We start from the raw sequence: 22,504 nt of genomic DNA on the forward strand, positions 1-22,504 counted from the left end.
TATATGAATGACTTGTGCTAATTTTGATACACTTATATTGAAGAGTCACTGCCGTGGGTAGTCTTTTATAATGACACTTTTTGTTCCATTAAAAGAACTATTATGCTCATAGACTTACACTTATTCTGTTATCTAAAATTCAAAGCCCATGAGGCCTGGAATGTTGTTTTTGTATGTGTGTTTTTTTTTCTTTTTATCTGCTTGAGTGCTTAACTTCTCCAGACTACCAGTCTTGTACCATGCGCTTTTACTATATATTTGCTAAATGAAAGAATTCTTACTTTTTTGTTTTTGAATAACTTATATTCTCTAAACAGTTAAATATTTGAGATCAGAATCACAAATGCATGTCTCAAGAGGGAAATTATCTGGATTTATACATTCATTAAAACCCAGTTGTGGGGGGATCCCTGGGTGGCTCAGTGGTTCAGCGCCAGTCTTTGGCCCGGGGCATGTTCCTGGAGTCCCGGGATCCCGGCAGGGAGCCTGCTTCTCCCTCTGCCTGTGTCTCTGCCTCTCTCTCCCTCTGTATGTCTATCATGAATAAATAAATAAATCTTAAAAAAAAAAAAAAACAGTTGTGGGACACCTGGGTGGCTCAGTGGTTGAGTGTCTGCCTTGGCTCAGGTCATGATCCTGGGGTCCTGGTATTGAGTCCTATATTGGACTCCCCACCAGGACCCTGCTTTTCCCTCTGCTTGTGTCTCTGCCTCTCTCTCTCTGTCTCATGAATAAATAAATAAGATATTTAAAAAAACATTCGTTTAAAATTAATTCATTTTCTTCGTTGCTGAGATTTTAGTAAGGATAACATGTGCTTTTCTCTCATGTTGTTTTAAATAAATAATGTACAATTGCTTCATCTTTGACATTTAATGGTTTATATGTTTAATGGATTTAAGGGAACCCAGAACTCTTAAAATTTGCTATGGCTAAATATGTTTTATCAAGTGTATATTTTGTGAGTAATGCGTATTGATTTTCAATATTTTGATGGACACAAATATACCCTGAAAAGTCTATTGAATAATCTCTAAGATATTCAGAAGAGCATTTCTTTTCTTGGGAATTTAAATGTGGCAATATTCCTTAGACTATAATGATGTTTTCCATATACAAGAAGACTTTTGCTATACAGGGATAAGATACGAATTTATCTACTTCTATTTGATTCAATTTTAGGCTAATTTAACCTAAATTCACTACCTTTGATCAGTCTAGTTGAAGATTTTTGCCTTGAAATTGCTGAAACCAATCACTGGCTGATAATACTCAATGAATGCCTAGAGGTACAACTAACTTTTTTCAAGGTTATTTAAAAAGTCATTTTGGAGCACTTACAAAGAAGGGTGGATGTTAGTTCCTAGGACTTAATATTTGGGGCATTTTTTTTAAAAGCTATGTATATATGCTGCTTGCACAGAATCACTAGAACTAAAATAATAATTCTCATCACAACCTATGATTTTCAAATGGTAGACAATTCAGATTAAATACAAAGGAAAATAGATTTTTAATTTAAGATTGTTTGTATGAAATTACTTGGAATTTTTTACATAAAATACAAACCAACAAACAATCATAGTTTTGAAAAACTGAAGAGCATGAGAAGCAGCAGTGCACTGTAATTGAATTTGTAGAATCTGGGGCCAGATGTCTGGGAAGGAGCATGGCTTCCCTATTGACATAATCAGCCTGTGCCACAATTTCCTCACCTAAAAAGAGGGGTAATAGCAATCACTACTCATAGGTTCTTTGTGAGAATAAAATGAGTTGGCATTTATAAATCACTTAAAATAGTACCAAGTATGTTTTAAGTTCCAAGTGATTATTAATAATTTTTAAGATCTTTTTTTATTTATTTGCTAGAGAGAGAGAGAGAGAGAGAGAGCACACATGAGTGGCAGGGGGAGGGCAGAGGGACACGGAGAGGGGAAAGCAGGCTTCCTGCTGAGCAGGAGTCCTACAAAGAGCTTGATCCCAGGACCCTGAGATCATGACCTGAGTGAAGACTGATGCTTAATCAACTCAGCCACTCAGGTGCCCCTAAGTGATTGTTATTATTATGAATAGTACCTAAATCATGCCTTACCTTACCTTGACTCTATGTGCCTCATCAGTGAATCAAAACCTCTTAAACATATAAATAAATAGAAATGTTTTCATTACACTGTTATCTTTATCCTTTATTTATTTACTATGTGTAGAAGTTTATAGAAGCTACAGATTATACCTTTATGATTATTTTCAAGAGTAAATCCAATTTTGTAAAATGTGATGATAAAATAAAACCACCTGGGAGACTAAAGTTGTTTATATTAAAGAAGAGGGCTATAATTATGTGAGCCTCTGAGTCTTGATTAGTATTGTGCTTTCTTCAAATTTTTAACCTCATCAACTATTTTTTACTTGAGATTGTTTAATTTATTGGGCCACTGTGTGCCATAATTTAATCTGAAATTTGAATTAAATGTCTTGTCACAGGAGAAAAATTCTTGAAAACTTCAATCATATCAGTGGCATTAAGATATGGGATTGGGGAAATAACTAGGCAAGGATCTAGACTGAACTTTCAGAATGTGTTCCCTGATAAATACTTGCTGTTCTACTTAAAAGCAAAAGATTTATATTGTTTTTGAGTGGCCTTCTAATATTGTGCAATGTATCACAACAGTGGGAAGTAGGGGATTGTGTGTACCAAGCTTGCCAGCTCTTCATTAAACTGAAAGTCAGCATCTTGAAGTTTGTGTATGGGATCAGAATATACAGTACTAAAAATGTAAATTTACAGACAAACAACTTCCTTTTATATTTGATCTCAACATACCACTGTAAAGGTGCCTGGGTGGCTTAGTCAGGTTAGCATCTGATTTCAGCTCAGGTCATGATCCTGTGGTCCTGGGATCGAGTCCCACATGGGACTCCCTGCTCAGTGGGAAGTCTGCTTCTTTTTCTCCCTCTTCCCCACCCCCCATTCATGCTCTCTCTCTTGCTCTCTCTCTTTCTCTTTCTCTCAAAGTAAATAAAATCTTTAAAAGTACTGTCATTTTGATATAAGGTGGTTGGTTATTACCAGATTAAAGGCAACTCCTTCTGTGTTAAATAATCTGTGTTTTGGAGAGTTTCTCCTTTGGGGATTTTTCCCCCCTCACTTCAGTGTGGCATCTGGGCTTAGAAGTGGTTTATGTAATAATCATGGCTTGGAGAAAATTGTTTCATTTATGTGTTGTACCTGAGTTTTCTCTAGCTTCTTTTGAAGTTTCTCATAGTGCTTGATCTGTTTGCCCTTTTCTGCCATTATACCACCCTCTGCTGAGACCAAGATTGATGTAAATTGTGGTCTATTCTCTTTCCTTGTACATTGTAAGATCATTCTTTCATTCTCTCAAGCTCACCTCACCACCCTGCACTTCAGGGATTCCCTTTAGCTTTCACTGATGCTAAATTTACCATGGCTATCAGTATCAGGGGTTCAGCCATTTAGACCTTTGCTAAAAAATTGGTTCACCCATGCCACAGAAAGCATATACCAGGGTCATAAGAGACTGCTATGAACAATTACCTGCCAACAGATTGGATAACTTAAAAGAAATGGATACATTTCTAGAAACACACAACATACCAAGACTAAATCAAAAAGAAATACAAAAAAAAAAACAAAAAACAAAAAACAAAAAACAAAACAAAACAAAAAAAGAAATACAGCATTTGAATAAACCAATAATGAATAAAGGTAGTGAATCAGTAATCAAAGACTGCCCACCAAAGAAAAGCCTAGAACTAGATATTTTCATGGTGAATTCTACTGAACATTTAAAGAAGAATCCTTCTCAAACACTTCCAAAAGAAAAAAAAAAAAAAAAAAGAGGAAGAAACACTCCCAAACTCATTTTAAAAGGCAAGCATTACCCTAATACCAAAGTCAGATTAGGACACTAAAGAAAATTAAATTATAGGCTGATAACTTATCAATTGAATTCTTAATTGTATATGGTATCTATTTTTCCTCTAATCAGATAGTGATCGACCTAATGGAGACTAACCAAAGTTTAACAGGAATATCAGTTAATATTACTAAAAAGATATTATTACCCTATTATATCTTAATAGCTTTATTAAAATATTCTTATATCATAAAATCCACATGTTTATATAAGTCAGTGAATTTTAGCACAGTAAATCAGGGCCCATTGTATATAATTTTTATTTATTTTTTTAAAATTATAAATTCTAACATATGACCAATATTTGTAAAATATATCTATATTTTTGCCACTAATAAATGAGGATTATGGGAAAATAAATGAGGAAATACCAATGGATTATGAGAAAAAACTGTATTTTCCATTGTTCTCTGTCTTTCTGATCACTAGCTTTGAGAAGAAATCATATCTTCATAATATAATTGGGAACTATGGATTTGTGCATTTGTGAGACAGAAAGGTCATAGAGATGAGAAGAGTTAGAGGTGGAAATAGGGAGGGAGGTAGAGGAGAAAGAAAAAGAGAGTGATAATATTTTTCCCATAAATATCATTACTCAGGCTTCATTCATCTACATGAAATTTCTGTTGGTAGATAATTGTAGGCCTCTCTGGTCATTTACGATGCACAAAAATATTTATTACTGCCTTAATATCCATTAAAAACATATAGTGTCATCTAGCTCTTCTGTTTAATAAAAAGCATTGTCTCTCTTTTACAATTTGCATAATAGATTTATAATGGGCTTTAAGAGAATATAAAGAGTACATCTTTAATACTTCAATGTATGCTTCATGAAGAACTACTCTGTTTACCCAGTACATATCCCTCTAATTCTCTGCATTGACAGAATTTACACTATCCAGGCTGATCTTTTAAAGTTCTTGTTGCAGATTGTCAAAGTTGGAGGATTTGATTTCCATTTCATGTATCTTTGTAGTGGATGCCTGTGCCTTTATGACTATTTTTTATACTTCCTATATGACACCTTGTAGCAGAAATGTAGCACCTAACCTATTATTTACTAATTTATAACATTGCTGGTTTTTTTTTAAATAAATATCTGAATTCTGCTATCACTTCAGAAGTTTTAAACACCATTTTTCTTTAAGTTTATCTAAATCATCATAAAGAAAAAATTCAAACCACTAGACTAATGTGAATTGATGTTTAGCATATTCACATTTCTATAAACATCTATATCCACTTGAAGCTTTCAAAACAGTATTTTTCTTTAAGAAGTTTAACAATATTGTAAAGAACTTGATACTAAAAGTGATTCATACACTTGAAACTAGCATACTAATTTGATTGATGCAAATTTCAATTAGAGGAAAGATAGTTCAGTTAAATGCACATTTCTACTACCAGTACAACTTCAGTTGGAACCTAAGCATTTGGGATTTTGCATATTGATGACATAGTTGTAAAAAGAAACTAATGAAAATAGGTTTTTAATTTTTCCTACCAACTATGTATGCGAATAAAATGCATATTACCATGGCTTCTCGATTTTAAATTGTGTCAACAAGATATAGTTTTCAGCAAAATAAAACCTCAGGGAAAAAATAAACATTATATATATTTTTAAATACAACTTGGAAATGCAATATAATTCTCAGGATGAACAGGCTTAGTATATACCTCATTACAACTTTTAAGGAAAGATTTTAATGACTTTTCAATGCACACAGGTCCAAGTCCTATGGACCGCAAAGCATTTTATGATCTTGTACCATCCTACAGAAATATTATTCAAATTTGTGAATTTCATTTGTCTCATTCTTACTTTTATAACATATTAACAGTAACATCTTTATTTTTAATTCTAGTATAGTTAACACACAGTGTTATATTAGGTGTACAATACAGTGATTCAACAATTCTATACCTTACTCAGTGTTCATCATAAGTTACACTTAATGCCCTTCACTTATTTCACCTGCCACACACACACACAACCTCTCCTGTGGTAACTATCAGTTTGTTTTCTATAATTCAGAGTCTCTCTTTTGATTTATCTCTTTTTATCTTTGTTCATTTGGTTTGTTTATTAAATCCCACATGAGTGAAATCGTATGGTATTTGTCTTTCTCTGACTGACCTGTTTCACTTAGGATTATACTTTCTAGATCCCTTTATGTTGTTGCAAATGGCAAGGTTTCATCTTTTTTATAGCTGAGTAATATTCCATTATATATATCTTCTTTATTCATTCATCTACTGATGGACACTTGAGCTGCTTCCATAATTAGGCTACTGTAAATAATGCTGCAATAAACATGAGGGTGCATATATCTTATTGAATTAGTGTTTTTGTTTTCTGTATTCTGTGGGTAAATGCCTAGCAATGAAATTACTAGGTCATATGGTAGTTCTATTTTTAGTTTTTTGAGGAACCTCCTTTCCGTTTTCCATAGTGGCTGCACCAGTTTTCATTTTTACCAACAGCACACAAGGATTTCTTTTTCTCCACATCCTCACCAACACGGATTTCTTGTGTTTTTTATTTGAGCCATTCTGAAGGTGTGAGGTTAATATCTCCTTGTGGTTTTGATTTGCATTTCCCTGATGATGAGTGATATCGAGCATCTTTTGGTGTGTCTGTTGGCCATCTGTATGTCTTCTTTGGAGAAATATCTGTTCATGTCTTCTATCTATTTTTGAATTGGATTATTTGTTTTTGGATGTTGTGTTGTAAAGGTCTTTGTATACTTTGGATACCAACCCCTATCAGATTTCCTTTGCAAATATCTTCTCCCATTCTTCAGGTTGTCTTTTAGTTTTGTTGATTGTTTCCTTTACTGTGCAGAAGCTTTGTATTTTGATGTAGTCCCTATAGTTTATTTTTGCCTTTGTTTCCCTTGCCTCAGGAGACATATCTAGAAAAATGTTGGTACAGCCAATGTCAGGGAAATTACTGCCTAATGTTTCTTCTAGGATTTTATGGTTCCAGGTCTTACATTTAGGTCTTTAATCCCTTTTGAGTTATTTTTGTATGGTGTAAGAAAGTGGTCCAGTTTCATTCTTTTGCATGTAGCTGTCCAGTTTTCTGAATACCATTTGTTGAAAACACTGTCTTTTTTCCATTGGATATTCTTACTCCTTTGTTGATGATTAATTGACCATATAATTGTGGGTTTATTTCTGGGTTTTTTATTCTGTTTCATTGATCTATATGTTTATTTTTGTGCCAGGATCATACTCTTTGATTACTACAGTTTTGGAGTATATCCTGAAATCTGGAAATGTGACACCTTCAGTTTTGTTCTTTTTCAAGACTTCATCAGCTATTCAAGGTCTTTTATGGTTCCATGCAAATTTTAGGATTTTTTGTTCTAGTCTTATGAAAGATGCTATTGGTATTTTGATAGGGATTGCATTAAATGTATAGATTGCTTTGGATAGTACGGATGTTCTAACAATATTTGTTATCTCAATCCATGAGCACTTCACACTTCATTAAGTCAGAGCTTCCCAAGATAATTTCTCTTTTGACTGACTCAAAATCATTAGATCAGGTGACTTTAATTATTTCTACATACCCTTTCTTTAATATAATATAACATAATAATCAAAGTGATATTTCATGGCATTCACAAATCTCACCCATACTCAAAGGTAGAGGATTCTACAGGCTATGTATCCAGGGGGTGGGGACCAGAGACCGTATTAGAATTCTTCCTCCTACAGTGATTACTTAGCATGAGAAATTGACCACATCTATCCCTTATTACACTGTATTGATTTATGATTTACTTGCTTATATGAACCCACATTGTTTATAACCCTACCTTCTATCTCATTGCTTGACACCTAGTAGGAACTCATTAAGCATTTATATAGTGAATTAGTATACAAATCAACATGATATTCAAGGTACAGTGAACTCATGTGTATTCCGAGAATATCATGAGAGTCTTCTCAAATACAAGTATGAATTATTGTTCAGCAATCTAATGGATTATATACACACAACAATTTATGAAAGAGGCAGGCTAAATTAGCTTCTCACTAGCAAAGCACAACATCTATTCTTACAATTAAATATTTAGAAGTAGGTAATTAGAAAGAAGGGCTTGCATGAGAACTTTTTGTTAAGGATAATTCATTGTTTTATGTGTTTCTGGTAGATTTTGTACAATGCCATTTCTCTTATTTTGTAAAGCAAATACTTTAATTATGATAAAACAGTATCTAGGAATGCACCATTTGCCATATACTTCAATTTCATAATGTTTTAAGAAAGAAGAGGCCTTGTTCCTGTTTGAATTCTCCACACTACTTACCGTAGCTCTTGAAAAGAAAAATCCTCTTAATAATTGCTTTTTATTTGAAGGAAACAATTTGTTTCTGTGCTCTTTGGAAGTAGTTTTTGTTTTTACTTATTTTCCTGTACTTAGAAACTTGAAATACTGGGTGTCTATTCAACTTGGTACGATTTCTATTGCTCTTATTTTATGAACACTATATTACTTTGAGTCTTTCACTGTATACATTGTTGATGTCTTCAGCAGCTTCTAGGATTATCTTGATAACAAGAAAAAGAAAAGTTGGGAGGGCCAGAGGGATTCTGAGATTTTAAAATTTCTCCAACTACTGCTATACTTCTAAACTTTTAAAACCTCATTCTTATCCCAGTTTGTTTTATTTTCTCTTCATCCCTATAGTTGTGGAGTTACTAAAAAAAAATCAGAGTGGTTAAAAGGCTTAATGATCACTGGATATTTTCTTCTCTGAGATATTCAGCCAGGCACTTGTAAAAGCTATGTTTGTACATATATGGTACACATTTTGATGAATGAATACTATTATTTAAATACTTTCCAAATAGCTAATATACAAATATTTTTTACTATGTCTGGAAAACTGACACTTGAATAATGACTTTGCTCTGTTGAACAGCTTTAGTGCTTGTTTATGCTTCACTTTTTGTTTGCTATGTATTCCCTTGGGTCAACCATCTTATTTCTTATCTCCAAATACTTGCGTATATTTTACCCAATAACAATTGCTTTATCTAGTTACATTCTCTGAATAAAATGTAAAATTTAGTTTCAGGGTTGAGGTGTTACTCTTAAGATTAAAACCTTATTAGAATGTTCTTTTTTCATCGTTTACTTGTTTTGAGAATAGCAACAAATCCATTAAGCAAAGCTTATAGTGATAGCAGCCTCTAGGGCACCAGGCAAACAAAAACAAAAACAAAAAACACAGGGAGCATCACTCATCAATAACGTACTTTTTAAAATTGCAATGTCTTCAGAACACATTATTGAACAAGAGGTAAAGAAACAAAATGGTATTTTTAAAAATGCTGTCACTTAACGTTGCTGCCTGCTGGTGCTTTGTTAGATGAAGCATTGAAATCATAAATAAAAAAAAAAATATATATATATATAAATAAATAAAATTAAAAAAAGAAATCATAAATAGCGTTTCTTTCTTAAGTTGCAATGTAGACAGAGAGAATCACAATGATAATATTGAATAAAATTATGAGTCATTGCCTAGAGACTAAGTCAAATGCATTTATGCAAACACATGCCAGGTAAGTGACAGTAGTTGTAGAGATTTGTTTATTAAGTAAGCACTGACACTCTGATTCTTCTCTTTCAGATGCTTACCATGATTTTGGACCTTGTGAGGCTAGTGATCCTTGTGAAAATGGTGCTGTGTGTAGAAAAAAAATGGATCCAGAAATATCTCCTCTTGGGTACCAGTGCCAATGTAGTAAAGGCTTTACAGGTCCACACTGTGAGATCAACGTCAATGAGTGCAGCTCCAACCCTTGCTTGCATGGATATTGCTATGACAGTGAGTTCAGTCACAGCAATTCTTGCAGAGTAATCTAACTTAGAATCTGACATAGTAATGGAATAACTCAGTATGCAACCTTAATTATTTACTAATTTTACCCTGTCATGAATATCAAAGCCAATCCCAGGTGTTTTCATAAAATACCCCCACATATAATGAATTCATTTACATTTTTGTGAGTAATAATGGTATCAAATGAGAAAATTTAATGAGATGTGAGTTCTGTGTTCTGATGTTAGAATTAGCCATTTTAAAATTATTTTTAAATAGTATTTATACGTAGGAGGGGCACTATTTACAGTGATTTAAAATAAATCATTATTTTATCACATCTGTTACACAAACACAGACACAGACACACACAGACACACACACATTTCCCCCTACCAAATATGTATTACTGAAGAAACTTAAACTTATAGAGAAAAAAGAAGACAGAAGAAGAAAAGGAAAAAGCAGAAGACGGAAGGGGAGAAAGAAGAAAAAGAAGAAATATTGAATATGAGAACATGGTTTTTGAAATGGAATAACATACGGATAATTTGAAATAGATAACTTTTGTTGAGACACAGGAGAAACAGGTCATGAAATAGCCCTGTGAACTGGATACAATGAATGGATGTGAAGGGGAAAAAAGAGTAAGCTAGAAGGATGTTGACCAAAACACTATCCATTTTATTTTGTTTTATTGTATCTCCTTTAAATTTTATGTGATCCTTTGCTAAATGAATGGTTAATATAATCTGTGAAAAAGTACATTTTGAAGGAAAGTCATTTTATCTTGAAATGATATAATTTAACTGAAGTTATGAATTATTTTCTTTAAACTAATGCTTTGTAAATGCATGTCAGTAAGGAGCATAATTTTTTTTTTTTTCCAAATTGAATGAAGCAGCCCAAGTTTAAAACAACAGGTAGTACAGGGGTCCTCGCAAACTGGAATATCCATCTAGATATAATAGTATTAACTTTTCTGACACTATGACAGCTAAGCAAAATATATTTTGGGGCTATGGGCCACCTGTTTGCTACTCTTCATTTGAACCAACATTATCATCTTCTTTTTTCTTCTTTTTTTTCCTGATTTTGTCACTGTAAATATTATGTGACAATTTGAAATTCTCCAATTACCTTGAACTAAGTCACTATTATCATATTTCTGACCTCAAACCCATAGGTATTTGGGGATGCTGGGAATGACTCTTGAATTTTGATGTTCACTATAAAATAAGGAAGGGACAGAATAGAATGCCTCAGTGGTTAGAAACCCTTTAAATCTAGGAAGCCATAGAATAATGCTTATATAAGGTTATATATGGGACAGTTCTGATATAATCTGAGTGACATATTTATGATGTGCATATGATTTTTATAAGTTGTGATGAGCACTGGGTATTATGTGGAAGTGCTGGCTATATTGTATGCCTAAAACTAATATTACACTGTATGCTAACTACCTGGAACTTAAATAAAAATAAAAATAAATAAATAGTAAAAAAGAAGAAAAAGGGCCTAAAATATTTTAAATCATAATTCCTTATACAATAAGAAAACATAATTTTCAAATATGCTTCTTATACTTACTTCAATGTTACCTGTTAAGATTTTGGAGGTCATACATAATATATTATGGAAAATGTAAACTTTGAGTATCTGATATATAAAACTATTTCATAATAGAATTAGCCATGGTATGTTTTGGACCTCATCCAAGGAGATTTAACCACCAGAGAACCAAAACATTTATTAAAATTAGATCAGACATGTAAACTGATATCAGCATAAATCTAAGATATTATATTCTTAATACTTTCTCAAATATAAGATAGTTTGGGAAGCCAAACTTCTTGAATTCAAGTTAACAGTATTAATTATGTAACTATATATAAGAAACAATTATTAATATGTAAATATGAAACTAAATCTCAAGCACGTGTTTATTTACCACATTGGCAATGTATTTTAAAATATCTTTATTTTCACAATGAAATTTTATCATATCAGAAGCTTTGCTTCAGTACACTAATCTATGATGTTTAGTGCATATTAAGTTTTAAACTAATAGTACATCCAAATTCATGCAGGGTTTATCTAATGAAAATTTCAATTCAAATCGGAGTATGGAATATTTATAAACAAGAACTAATAAAAATAGTGACTGTATTTTCTGATAAAAAGAAAATAACACCAAAACAAGGCAATATGCTTCAAAATTATTTCCTGAAAAAATGCTGATATCATATACTCCATAGTTAAGTTAGGTGTGAGGAAAAAAACAAAAAGCAAAACAACAACAACAAAAAAACATTTTTTATTGTTTTAAATTTCAAACAAATTATGATTGTTCATTTGTTTATTTATTTTACCTATGACATCCAGTCTAATTCCCCAGGCTTTCATCTAGCTTCTGTTCTTAGCTTAGCCCAGAACAGTCAACATTCAAAAAGCATATTTCTTAATAATAAATGCAAGCTTTATTTCCTAAAACCAATCTCTATCTTTCAAACCCTTTGCTAATTTAGTTATCTATTGTTGATTTTCTTTTAAAATAATTCATCAATATGTTAGCAAATTGAATTTATTTTTTAAAAATGGCAAATTAAAAAATAAAATAAAAAAATAAAACAATTCATCCATCTGCAAAGAATATCTCTGTTTAAACAGAAAGTTAATTTGACTCTAGTTTTTTATTACTTGCCATTCTGTGCCAGTATCCAAACTTGAATTTATAATTATAAACATTTTTTAAAACATCATTATACTTGATGATATCCTACAATGTCTTAATTATATATTATATAACATTTGATTTTAATTCATTAACATATATAATGCCATATATAATAAATAAGGCAAACACAATTGATCCCGTTTTGCCTCATTAATTTATTTACAGCTGTACTTGTTTATTATTATTTTGATTCAATGGGATGCTATAAGTTAGGATGCCACATGAAGAAAGTAAAATATAGTAGTAGTAAAATCCTGCCTAAAGAGCTGCCATTCTTGTGTCTCCCTTGTCTCTTCTTGACAGCTGTGAGCTGGTTTTCTTTAAAAGCCCAGGTACACATGCTATTCAGAAGCACAGCTGCAGAAATCTAGAAGCCAGCAAATACCGCACAGTGTATTGAAAACCTCAACGTTTAATGAGAGTAATAGCAAGTACATGCACAGAGGTGGAATGGTGTAGGCTAAATGGTTAAATCATAGGGGTAATGAAGAATCCAGGGACTGACTAGAAGCAGCCATAGATATGTTCTTACTTCAACTACAATTTATGCTGTCACCACTTCCTTGAGATGCTTCAGAAACTGTTCTTTTTCTATCATTAATGATAAAATAGAGGACAGATTCTGATTATTACTTTCAAAAGATCATGATGAAATGTGAAAGCTCTTTTTAACTAAGGCTTAAGTAGTTCAATATCAACTTTCAGATCACTACCCACTTTAATGTACCTTGTCACACAAAAAACTTTAACGAGTTAACTTCTGGTTTATTAAACCTAAAACACTTGAGGAAAAGTTAATTGATGTAAAAGTAACCTATTTATCACCTGTATTATTTCCTGGCAAATAAAAGAAAGGGAGAGAAGAGGAAGAAAGTTGGATGTTATCATTTTGCTTTGCAAACTGTTACCAAATGTTTATTGTAATTGTTCTTATTTCAAATTAAAGTTTTAGTTAAATAGAATGGAGAAAAATAGTTACCTAGAAAATATTGTAGAGAGAGCTGTGAATTCACATTTTCTTTGATTAAAAGTGAAATGCATTTAGTTGAATACAATATTCTTTAAAATAATTAGCATTACCCAGATCATTACTAAAAGGATATGATTTTCTCTTATCTCTTGTTCTCAGTGGTTAATGGCTTCTCCTGCTTATGCAATCCGGGTTTTGCTGGCCTGAGATGTGAACAGGACATTGATGATTGCATCCTGAATGCCTGTGAGCACAATTCTACCTGCAAAGATCTGCATCTCGTTAGTATCCATGAATATTACTAACGTATCTTAATGTGAGCTAGTATAAATTAACTCCTACAAATATAGTTAACATTTGTATGTGGGTCATGTTGGTATATATATATATATACTTATAAAGATGAGAAAACAGAAACTCAAGCAGTATTATTTCTTTTTAATTATTTATTTATGATAGTCACACACAGAGAGAGAGAGAGGCAGAGACATAGGCAGAGGGAGAAGCAGGCTCCATGCACTGGAAGCCCGATGTGGAATTCGATCCCGGGTTTCCAGGATCGCGCCCTGGGCCAAAGGCAGGCGCCAAACCATTGCACCACCCAGGGATCCCCAAGCGGTATTATTTTAATGTAATAAGCGTTTTATTCATAACTATAGGTAGGTTGATGTAAATATTATAAAACCTTAAAATCATTCTTTGCATTCACAATTCTTGGTAGAATTTGTGTAAAATTTCACAAATTATTCTAAAAAATTGACTTTAGTCTTTTGTCTAAAGTCAAAATAAGACATTAGTCTTATATGCACTGATTTTATATAATTCAAGATACTACATACACACATAATATATTTCATTGACATTTATAATCTTAAATATTATTTTGCTTTCTGTCTGGTGTTGTGTATTTCCATCATTTCCTTCATTCATCTGTGTTGGTGCTGTCCCTTCAGTACATATCCATTTGTCATCACCTTTGTCACAAGCATGTGCCATTCTGCCTTAAACGGACTGTGACACAGTTGGCAAATCAATGGGATCCCTTCAGGCTTCTCATTTTTCAGAAATCCTGACATAAAAAATATCTACTCAATGTGGATTCACTGACTGGCTTCAGAAAATAAATGACATACAACACAGGTTAATGCCTCAATACTAGTATAAGCTTATAGTTTATCCTTTAGCAACAAAGTTGATTTTGACCAAAGGACTGCACTAGTTGAAGTTAGAAGAAAATGTTTTGAAAAACAGACTTCTTTTCATTGACATATTTTGACTATCAGTTCATTTACATTGTTTGTTTCTACAATGAAAGGCTAATTTGTGGCAAATTGTTTCTTTCCCACAAGGAAGGCTGGTATCTAAATAGAGAATTAGAATTAACATTTAGAGGGCTGGAGACCAGAAACATTTAGATGGCTAGGGAGGGTGCATCAGTTACCGAGCTACAATACAGGTAGAATACTGGCCATGTTGCTTTGTTTTTATTCAGATGCTTTGACTTGAGCAGTCATGCTTACTCCATCCCATTTTTGTGAACTTCTAAAGGGGTGGGCATGTGACTCTATGCTGGTCTCTGAGATGAGTGGAGTTCTTTCTGGGGAAAGCTTTCCCCACTAGTGTATCTTCACTGGTATATCCTCACCAGATATAAGTAAAAGGCAGGTGTGACCTCTTCTAGACTTACTAACATCTAGATTTTACACATGTAATTACTATTGCCATTTTCAGACCCTGAGGAAGGGAGTGGGGTGCTGCCTAATGATAAGTAACTTTGAAGGCAGCAGAGCCGAGAGACAAAAGAAATTTGGTTGTGGATCAATTGTCGAACTCCTGACTGAAACCCCCTGGGTTTAATTATGTGAGATCACTCAGGGCTTATTTTTTAATATGGCTTGAGCCAGAGTTCCTTTGACTTACAGTAAATCATTTAGTTTCCATAATGGGGTTAAGCTTTATTTTAGCCTATGATTTCAGTGATAATTTCAGCAATAATAGTTTATTATAGTAGAAAGAACTTCATACCCCAAAATATAAGATTCTACTTCTGGAGCTGACCTTGCCACAGCTTACTGTGTGATACTAAGCCAGTTGTTTGACAAGTTAAAGTCTGTAGCTTTAGAAAGTATATCATATCAAGTAATAGAGCTTCAAAGTATAGTATTTTCTCACTTATTTATTTTATAAATTGCCAGTTAGAAGCTATTCAAACTAACTTTAGACTAGTATTAGTTTAAAATCTTGACTCCTAATTCCAGAAACTCTTATAATAAGAATAAAGAAAAATACTAATTTTGAAAAAGTGGGACTCACAGAAACAGAGAGTAGAATAGTGGTTAACAGCAGCTGGAGGGTGGGGGAAATAGGCAGATGCTAGTCAAGGGCACAAGCCTTCCATTGTAAGATGAATAAACTGTAGAGATCTAATGTACAGCATGGTAACTATAGTTAATAGTACTATATTGTACACTTGAAATCTGCTAAGAGAGTAGACCTAAAGCATTCTCACCACACACACACACCCAGACACACGGTGACTATGTGATGGGATGAATGTGTTAATTAACTTTATTGTAGTAAGCATTTCAAATGTATACATATGTCATCAGGTGTCAAGGACCCTGTTCTCAGGCAGGATGTTAAAAGGCCTTTCCTTTGGTATATATATATAGGGTTTGAGCACAGAAACCTGTTAAGTATTATACCAATATTATGTGAAATATTGCATTTTTGTGTAGGAATAAATAGTATGTAATTAAATATATATATTTAATTATGATAAATAGGGGAAAAAGCAGATAGAGCTGAAAACTCCTGGTTTTGAAATAAAGCCTGGCTAAAATAGGCAACATAAATAATTATAATAAAGCAAGGTCCAGTCTGAGTTTCATATTGGCTGTTATTTACCAACATATTGGAAAAAGACAAACCTTGAAATGCTAAAAGCTTTGAAGTAGAAAAGGGAAAGAAAGACATGGAAGATGATATTTCTGCAAAATTTTTAATGATTGTGATAAACAGAAAGATTACTCTATTCAATCTATAAGGTACTCATGTTCGGCTGTAATAGTCATCAACCTGCTTTGTTTTTATTTATTTATTTTTTTTCCTGAGCGGAACTCTCCAAACCAACCAAGGCACTGAATCTTTTTTTGAACTTGATATAGGTGAGGCTTTAAATGAACACTTTTACATTTGCAGCATTTCTTTAGGATTATATGTAGCATCATGAATGTGAGTTTAGATAAAAAGCAGAAAATCACAGGACTTTGAAACCAGGATGAGAAATATTTTGTAACAATGAGCCAGTTTTCTTCTCCTCCTCCTCCTCCTCCTCCTCCTCCTCCTCCTCCTCCTCCTCCTCCTCCTTCTTCTTCTTCTTCTTCTTCTTCTTCTTCTTCTTCTTCCAGTTTTCTTCTTTTCCTTCTTTATGGTCCAGTAAATCTAGAAAACAATGAAAGAAAAAAAAAGAAAATTTTCAATGCTTAGCACATAATAAGACATAAATGTTAAGAATGGTTAGAATCAGGGCAGCCCTGGTGGCACAGCTGTTTAGTGCCGCCTGCAGCCCAGGGTGTTATCCTGTAGACCCTAGATGGAGTCCCACGTCAGGCTCCCTGCATGGAGCCTGCTTCTCCCTCTGTCTGGGTCTCTGCCTCTCTCTCTCTCTGCATCTCTATGAATAAATAAATAAAATCTTAAAAAAAAAGAATGGTTAGAATCAGCTTTATTCTCCCATGTAAACTTCTTAGGTATATTCAAGAATAAATATTTCTTTGTGGTTACTTAAATATATGTGACCAAATTATTCAAGTGTTTTCCCTTCTCATTTTACTTTCATTGTCCTCTGTGTCTTACATGAATAATGAATGCTTAATTTTGATAACAGCAGAAGAAACAAAACTAGTGTCGTAGAACTAACATTCAGAAAGGACAGAGTTTTCATTCATATACAACCAGGTTAAAATTTACACATATTATGTATACTAGTATACAACAGATATTAATTTTCTGCCAAATACTCTGGTGCAAAAAACAAACTGAATTTATGTGTTTTCTGGTAAAAAATAAAACTGCCTTTACCTTCACCACCATATGGTTGAAAAATCCATGTTAGTAATTTGAGAGTTGCCCATTTCCTCCCTTTGGGATTAGAGCATAAATGCTGAAGGTTGCCCAAGCCAAGATCAGAAGGGAATAGCCTCTCCTCCTTCATTCATCTTGGCTGCTACTGAAATGCCCATTTTGTCATTCCAATGCTCCTTTCAAATATGGGTTGATCTGCCAAATGATTCCAATCCCTTCACACCAAATTTGGCTCCCAGAACCTTCTCTGTATCTCTCAAGTGCATGGTACTTAGTTAATTACTAGTGAGGTCCCAGTTGTCCCTTCAGTACATCCAATTGGAACCACTAAAACCTCAGGTTCTGTTCTGTCTCTAGTATTACAAACCCTCCATCAGTGTGGAATTACTCCAACTGTTCTCTGTCCAAATACAAAAGCCTTCATTTCTTTCATGCCCTCCTTTTCCATAAAGATTTGCTTAATCTTGCTTGATGGAAATTAACAGAAAATCTGATTTAGGGTCAGAGCTAGGGAGCTCTAAAATTCTTCAAACACAGAGAACCGCCTAATACTCCTTGATAGAGAAAAGAAAAAACAATCATTATTGTAGCAAAAAAAGATAGTAACAAACTTTATTATCAATAATTTCTGTTACATAGGAACATAATAAATTTTATCTAATCTCAAATGTTTTAGCTCTTATATATTATCTCTACTATAGCTGTGTTTTATACTAATACTGCTTTTAAGTCATGCGTCCTATAGAATACCATCTGAAATATTAAACCTCAAGAAAAATAATTTTTCCTTATTCATTTTTCATAACCTAATTAAGTTAAACATCTTGTAAGTTTTGAGTAACTTAAAAGGGTAGCAAGAACATTTGGACATTGTCTGATTTTGATAGGGATTTGTTCAGTGACTTACTGCAAGTCACAACTTAGTGGAACCACAAAATGAAGAAATGTTGGAATAGTCACTCAGATCCCCTCAATATGCCACTAATTTATTAATTTAAGAAAAATATAGCTTTATATTTCATTTAAATAACATTATATGGTGCCTGGGTTGCTCAGTGGTTGATCCTTTGGCTCAGACCTGGGATTGAGTTCTGCATCAGGCTCCCTGTAGGGAGCCTGCTTCTCCCTTTGCCTCTGTCTCTGCCTCTCTCACTGTGTCTCTCATGAATAAATAAATATTTTTTTAAAAAAAAATACCAGAATATATGTAAACAAGTATCTATGACTGCACTTTTTAGTTGAATTATCAGTTTCTGCAATAAAATCAAAGAGTTGTATACAATGGTCCTTTTCCAGGGTGTTGCCTTTAAAAATGCACATGCTTAAAATTCTGATTCAGTAGATAGATCCATCTGGCACCTGGATAACTTATAATTTCTCGTGATTTTAATTTGTATTTCTATTTGAAAATCACTGGACTGGGTATCTAGACAGCACTTTCTAGCTATAAACATCTGTAATATTGGAGGTGGAGCACAGAGGTTTTTACTTCATGTGTACTGACAGCTCATAATTTAGCACCTTAAAAGAGAAGTAAAGGGCAGCCCGGGTGGCTCGGTGGTTTAGTGCTGCCTTCAGCCCAGGGCCTGATCCTGGATACCTGGATCGAGACCCACATCCGGCTCCCTGAATGGAGCCTACTTCTCCCTCTGCTTGTTCTTGCCTCTCTCTCTCTCTGTGTGTGTCTCTCATGAATAAGTGAATAAAATCTTAAAAAAAAAAAAAAAGGAGAAGTAAAGGGTGGTCTGAAAAACCAAGAGTTTTATCCTCTTGAGTTTTTAGAAGTGTGTATCATTGCATCTTCTCTACTGGATTCTCCCATTGTTTTAGTGCTTTGTTTTTAAGACAAAAGGAATAAATCTAAATTTTCCTTTCCAACCCTTTTGTGAGGGAGATAATAATATATTGTTTCCTCCTCACTTGTAAAAACTTAATGATATGTTTCTCTCTTTATGTAATTGACATTTGCTAATCAGAAAATCTATGCATAAATTATAGTTTTTCATAGACGATGGGTATAATGGTTCAACTAATTTTTAGGGTATTAAAAATAATCATTAACTGATTAATTATATTCCAGAAGTTCAGTTAAGTCTTTTGATCAACTTGATTAGTTGCAACATCTTCAGTAGTGAATGTATAGCCAAAAGTTTAATCTAAATATTGAGGCATTAGCTAACAACCTAAAACATTGTTAAAAAAGACATTGCAATGATTAGGTAACACAAAATGAAGACCTTTGGCCATGTACATTCTAAATAACCTACTTTTGTTTATGTAGAGTAAAATCTGCCTTTTTTTGTTGCCCAGATCTCTACCTTTCATTATACAGATCCTTACTTAAGGATTTACTGAGAATGACTTAACATTACATTTAAGAAAGTGGTTCATTATGATGGGGATCAGTTTTCTATTGTTTCTACAATAGAGCAGACAATAGAATTGTTTTCCTTGTATAATCCAAGACTAATATAAAAATTTAGTTCATTCATTTTATGCCTTGTGTAATTCTTTCAACATATTCCCCTCGACAGTAAATTTTGATCACAGTTAATGTATATCTGAAGTATCCCATTTCTTCCCCTCTAATCTGTTGTTTTGAATCCATCATGGCTTTGAAACAGATAACCAAATCTGTTAGGATTATATGCAAAGTAAAAGTAAATGGAACCTGAGAATATATTTACTGATCCACTTGAGAATATATTTACTGATCCACTTGAGTAAAGACATACATGAACTTTAATGACTTTAGACTTGTAAAATCTATTTTGGAAGCTCAGACATATTTTCCCTTCTTTCTTATTCTAAGACTCATTACAGAGAAGTGAGATTTACAGATGGCTGAATTTTGAGGTTTAAGAAATCTATCAAGCAGAACTGAATTTCATAAATACTGTGTGGGAATGTAACTGATCAGAGAGAGGAATTTTCCATTTTCAGACTCTTTAATAAAAACGGAGCATTCACAGAAATAATCCAGCTTAAAAAATAATTTAGAACTGAATGAATACCATTTGCATTGCCAATAGTAGCCAAAAATACATTAATAAATGGGTTTATTTTCAAAGAATTATGAGACAGATTAAGTTTTAACTTATTTCAATAAAACATTGTGTTGTACTTTTATATTATTATTTGTTATTTTTACATGACTATATGATTCAACTCTAGGCTTCACAATTTATATCTGAGAATTTAGTGGATAGTAACAGTCCAAAATAATTTAATTTTTTTCTTAGAAACCATCCTTCCTGACACTTGGATAGATGCCATTTTTAACTGGTTGTGTTTTAAAAACTATTAGGTTGTATTTATATACTCTTTCTAAGAAAATAGTAAGAGAAACACACCCACAGCTACACACACAAGAGCAAGTTGACTTCAATAATTTATTATTAACTGACAAGAACAATGGTCAAAGGATAGTAAATCTTGCATCTCCATCAGTAAAGAGCTCTAGTATTCCTAACTATGTCATCATAACTCCCCATTTGTCTATGAAGAATTTATCAATAGTGGAAATTCTAAGAAACTTTGAATTAATAAGTGGTTATATATTTGTGGAAAAAAGTATATGTGCAAATGTATATGCACACGTATGTGCACATACACAGAAAAAAGAATATATCATTTCTCTTTACTTTTTGGCCAACCATCCTAGTTTAAACAGAAATCAAGAGCCTTCGAAAAACAAGCTCTGGAGCTAGGTCAAATAATATTTAAACTTATCTTCGTTATAATATGTACATATTAATTAGAGCTCAAAGATAAATAGCCTCTTTATGTAAATTGATGAAAAACTTTGGTTTGAAATAATAGTGGCCCGTGGCATCATCTTGATAATGATAGGGTTAAATTTTGCAGTATGCCCTTAAAAACCACAAGGCAGCAAGTACAAAAGAGGATGAGCTTTTGAGATTGCTAGCCTTGCCTTCACTATCTATGTTACCTTGAACAAGTCACTTAATCTTTCTAAGCCTCAATTAGTTCCCTTTAATAATGGACATATTAATAGCAACTTTGTTATGGACATATTAATAGCAGAGTTGTTATGAAGATGAGGTGAGACACTGCCTATAAAATGTTTTACATAGTACCTGCCACATATAAAGCAATTAAGAAATAAATGCCATGTTCATGATGATGATAATGATGATTTAAATGTGGAGAGACAGAGAGACAGGTGGAGAGGTAGGGGAAAAGGGAGTAGGAGGGAGGGAGGAAGAAAGAGGAGAAAGAAAATAAAGGAAAATGTATAAATGAATGAATGAACTGAAGAAATATTTTTATCTCTTTAACTATTTTTAGATTTTTTCAAAGAGTATGAAACCCTTGGAGTTTGTACTCATGCCAAGGTTCCAGAGATTTGGCAGCAACTAGTAGCTTTTGTTTTACCTGATTTCAGGCTGTTGGGAGCCACTTTTTAGAGCTTGCAATGAGATTACTACATTTCTGGTGAAAAACTGCATCTGATAGACACAAAGCAAAACACTTTGGCCTGATCCCTCTCTCTTCAGGCATCAAGCCTTTAATCTAACTAACGTCACTTAAATCTTCTCAGTCCCATGGTCTTCCAGGTCAGTTCTCCTGATTTAAGTTATTGGCCTCTCCTGCCTTCTCAGAGTAAGAAAACCTCCCTTCATCAAACTGCTGTGCTTAAGAGAGTGAGACAAAAAATTTATCTTCTGTGCTTAAAAAATTTTGAAACAAAAACTCAAAAGAGACCAATGTGATTCACATGAATATAAATGTCAATGAGTATTTGAACATATGGACATAGATATAGACATAGACTCTATAGACATAGAGTGTTATTACTGATTCTGGGACTTTTAAAAATATTACAGTGAAGGGCTAATTGCTTATCGAAAATGTAGATACCACTTTTTTTCCTGTAGTTTGCCTTTCCAG

At 33.1% G+C, this 22,504-nt stretch overlaps 2 protein-coding genes across 7 annotated transcripts in view; one reads left to right on the forward strand and one right to left on the reverse strand.

Moving 5' to 3' along the window:
* The window catches only part of EYS (EGF-like photoreceptor maintenance factor), a 1,514,868-nt gene that overhangs the window by 412,025 nt on the left and 1,080,339 nt on the right, over positions 1 to 22,504 (forward strand). Inside the window, exon 11 of the mRNA XM_077903501.1 lies at positions 13,664 to 13,785. Coding sequence (XP_077759627.1) covers positions 13,664 to 13,785 — 122 coding nt within the window. The remainder of the gene's footprint in view (positions 1 to 13,663; positions 13,786 to 22,504) is intronic.
* Positions 16,492 to 22,504, reverse strand: part of LOC144317299 (uncharacterized) — a 134,515-nt gene continuing 128,502 nt past the window's right edge. For 4 of the 6 annotated variants that reach the window (XR_013383252.1, XR_013383253.1, XR_013383250.1 and 1 more), the window contains one exon: positions 16,860 to 16,948. Coding sequence is in view for 1 of the 6 variants with exons in the window: in XM_077903510.1 (XP_077759636.1) it covers positions 16,933 to 16,948 (16 nt within the window). In the remaining 5 variants the exon portion in view is untranslated. Of the gene's footprint in view, positions 16,949 to 22,504 lie in introns of all 6 variants that reach the window. The other 2 variants (XR_013383251.1, XM_077903510.1) reach the window with 1 other exon arrangement.

Source organism: Canis aureus, chromosome 7, assembly GCF_053574225.1.
Source record: "Canis aureus isolate CA01 chromosome 7, VMU_Caureus_v.1.0, whole genome shotgun sequence".
In the NCBI taxonomy this organism is placed as follows: Eukaryota; Metazoa; Chordata; class Mammalia; order Carnivora; family Canidae; genus Canis; species Canis aureus.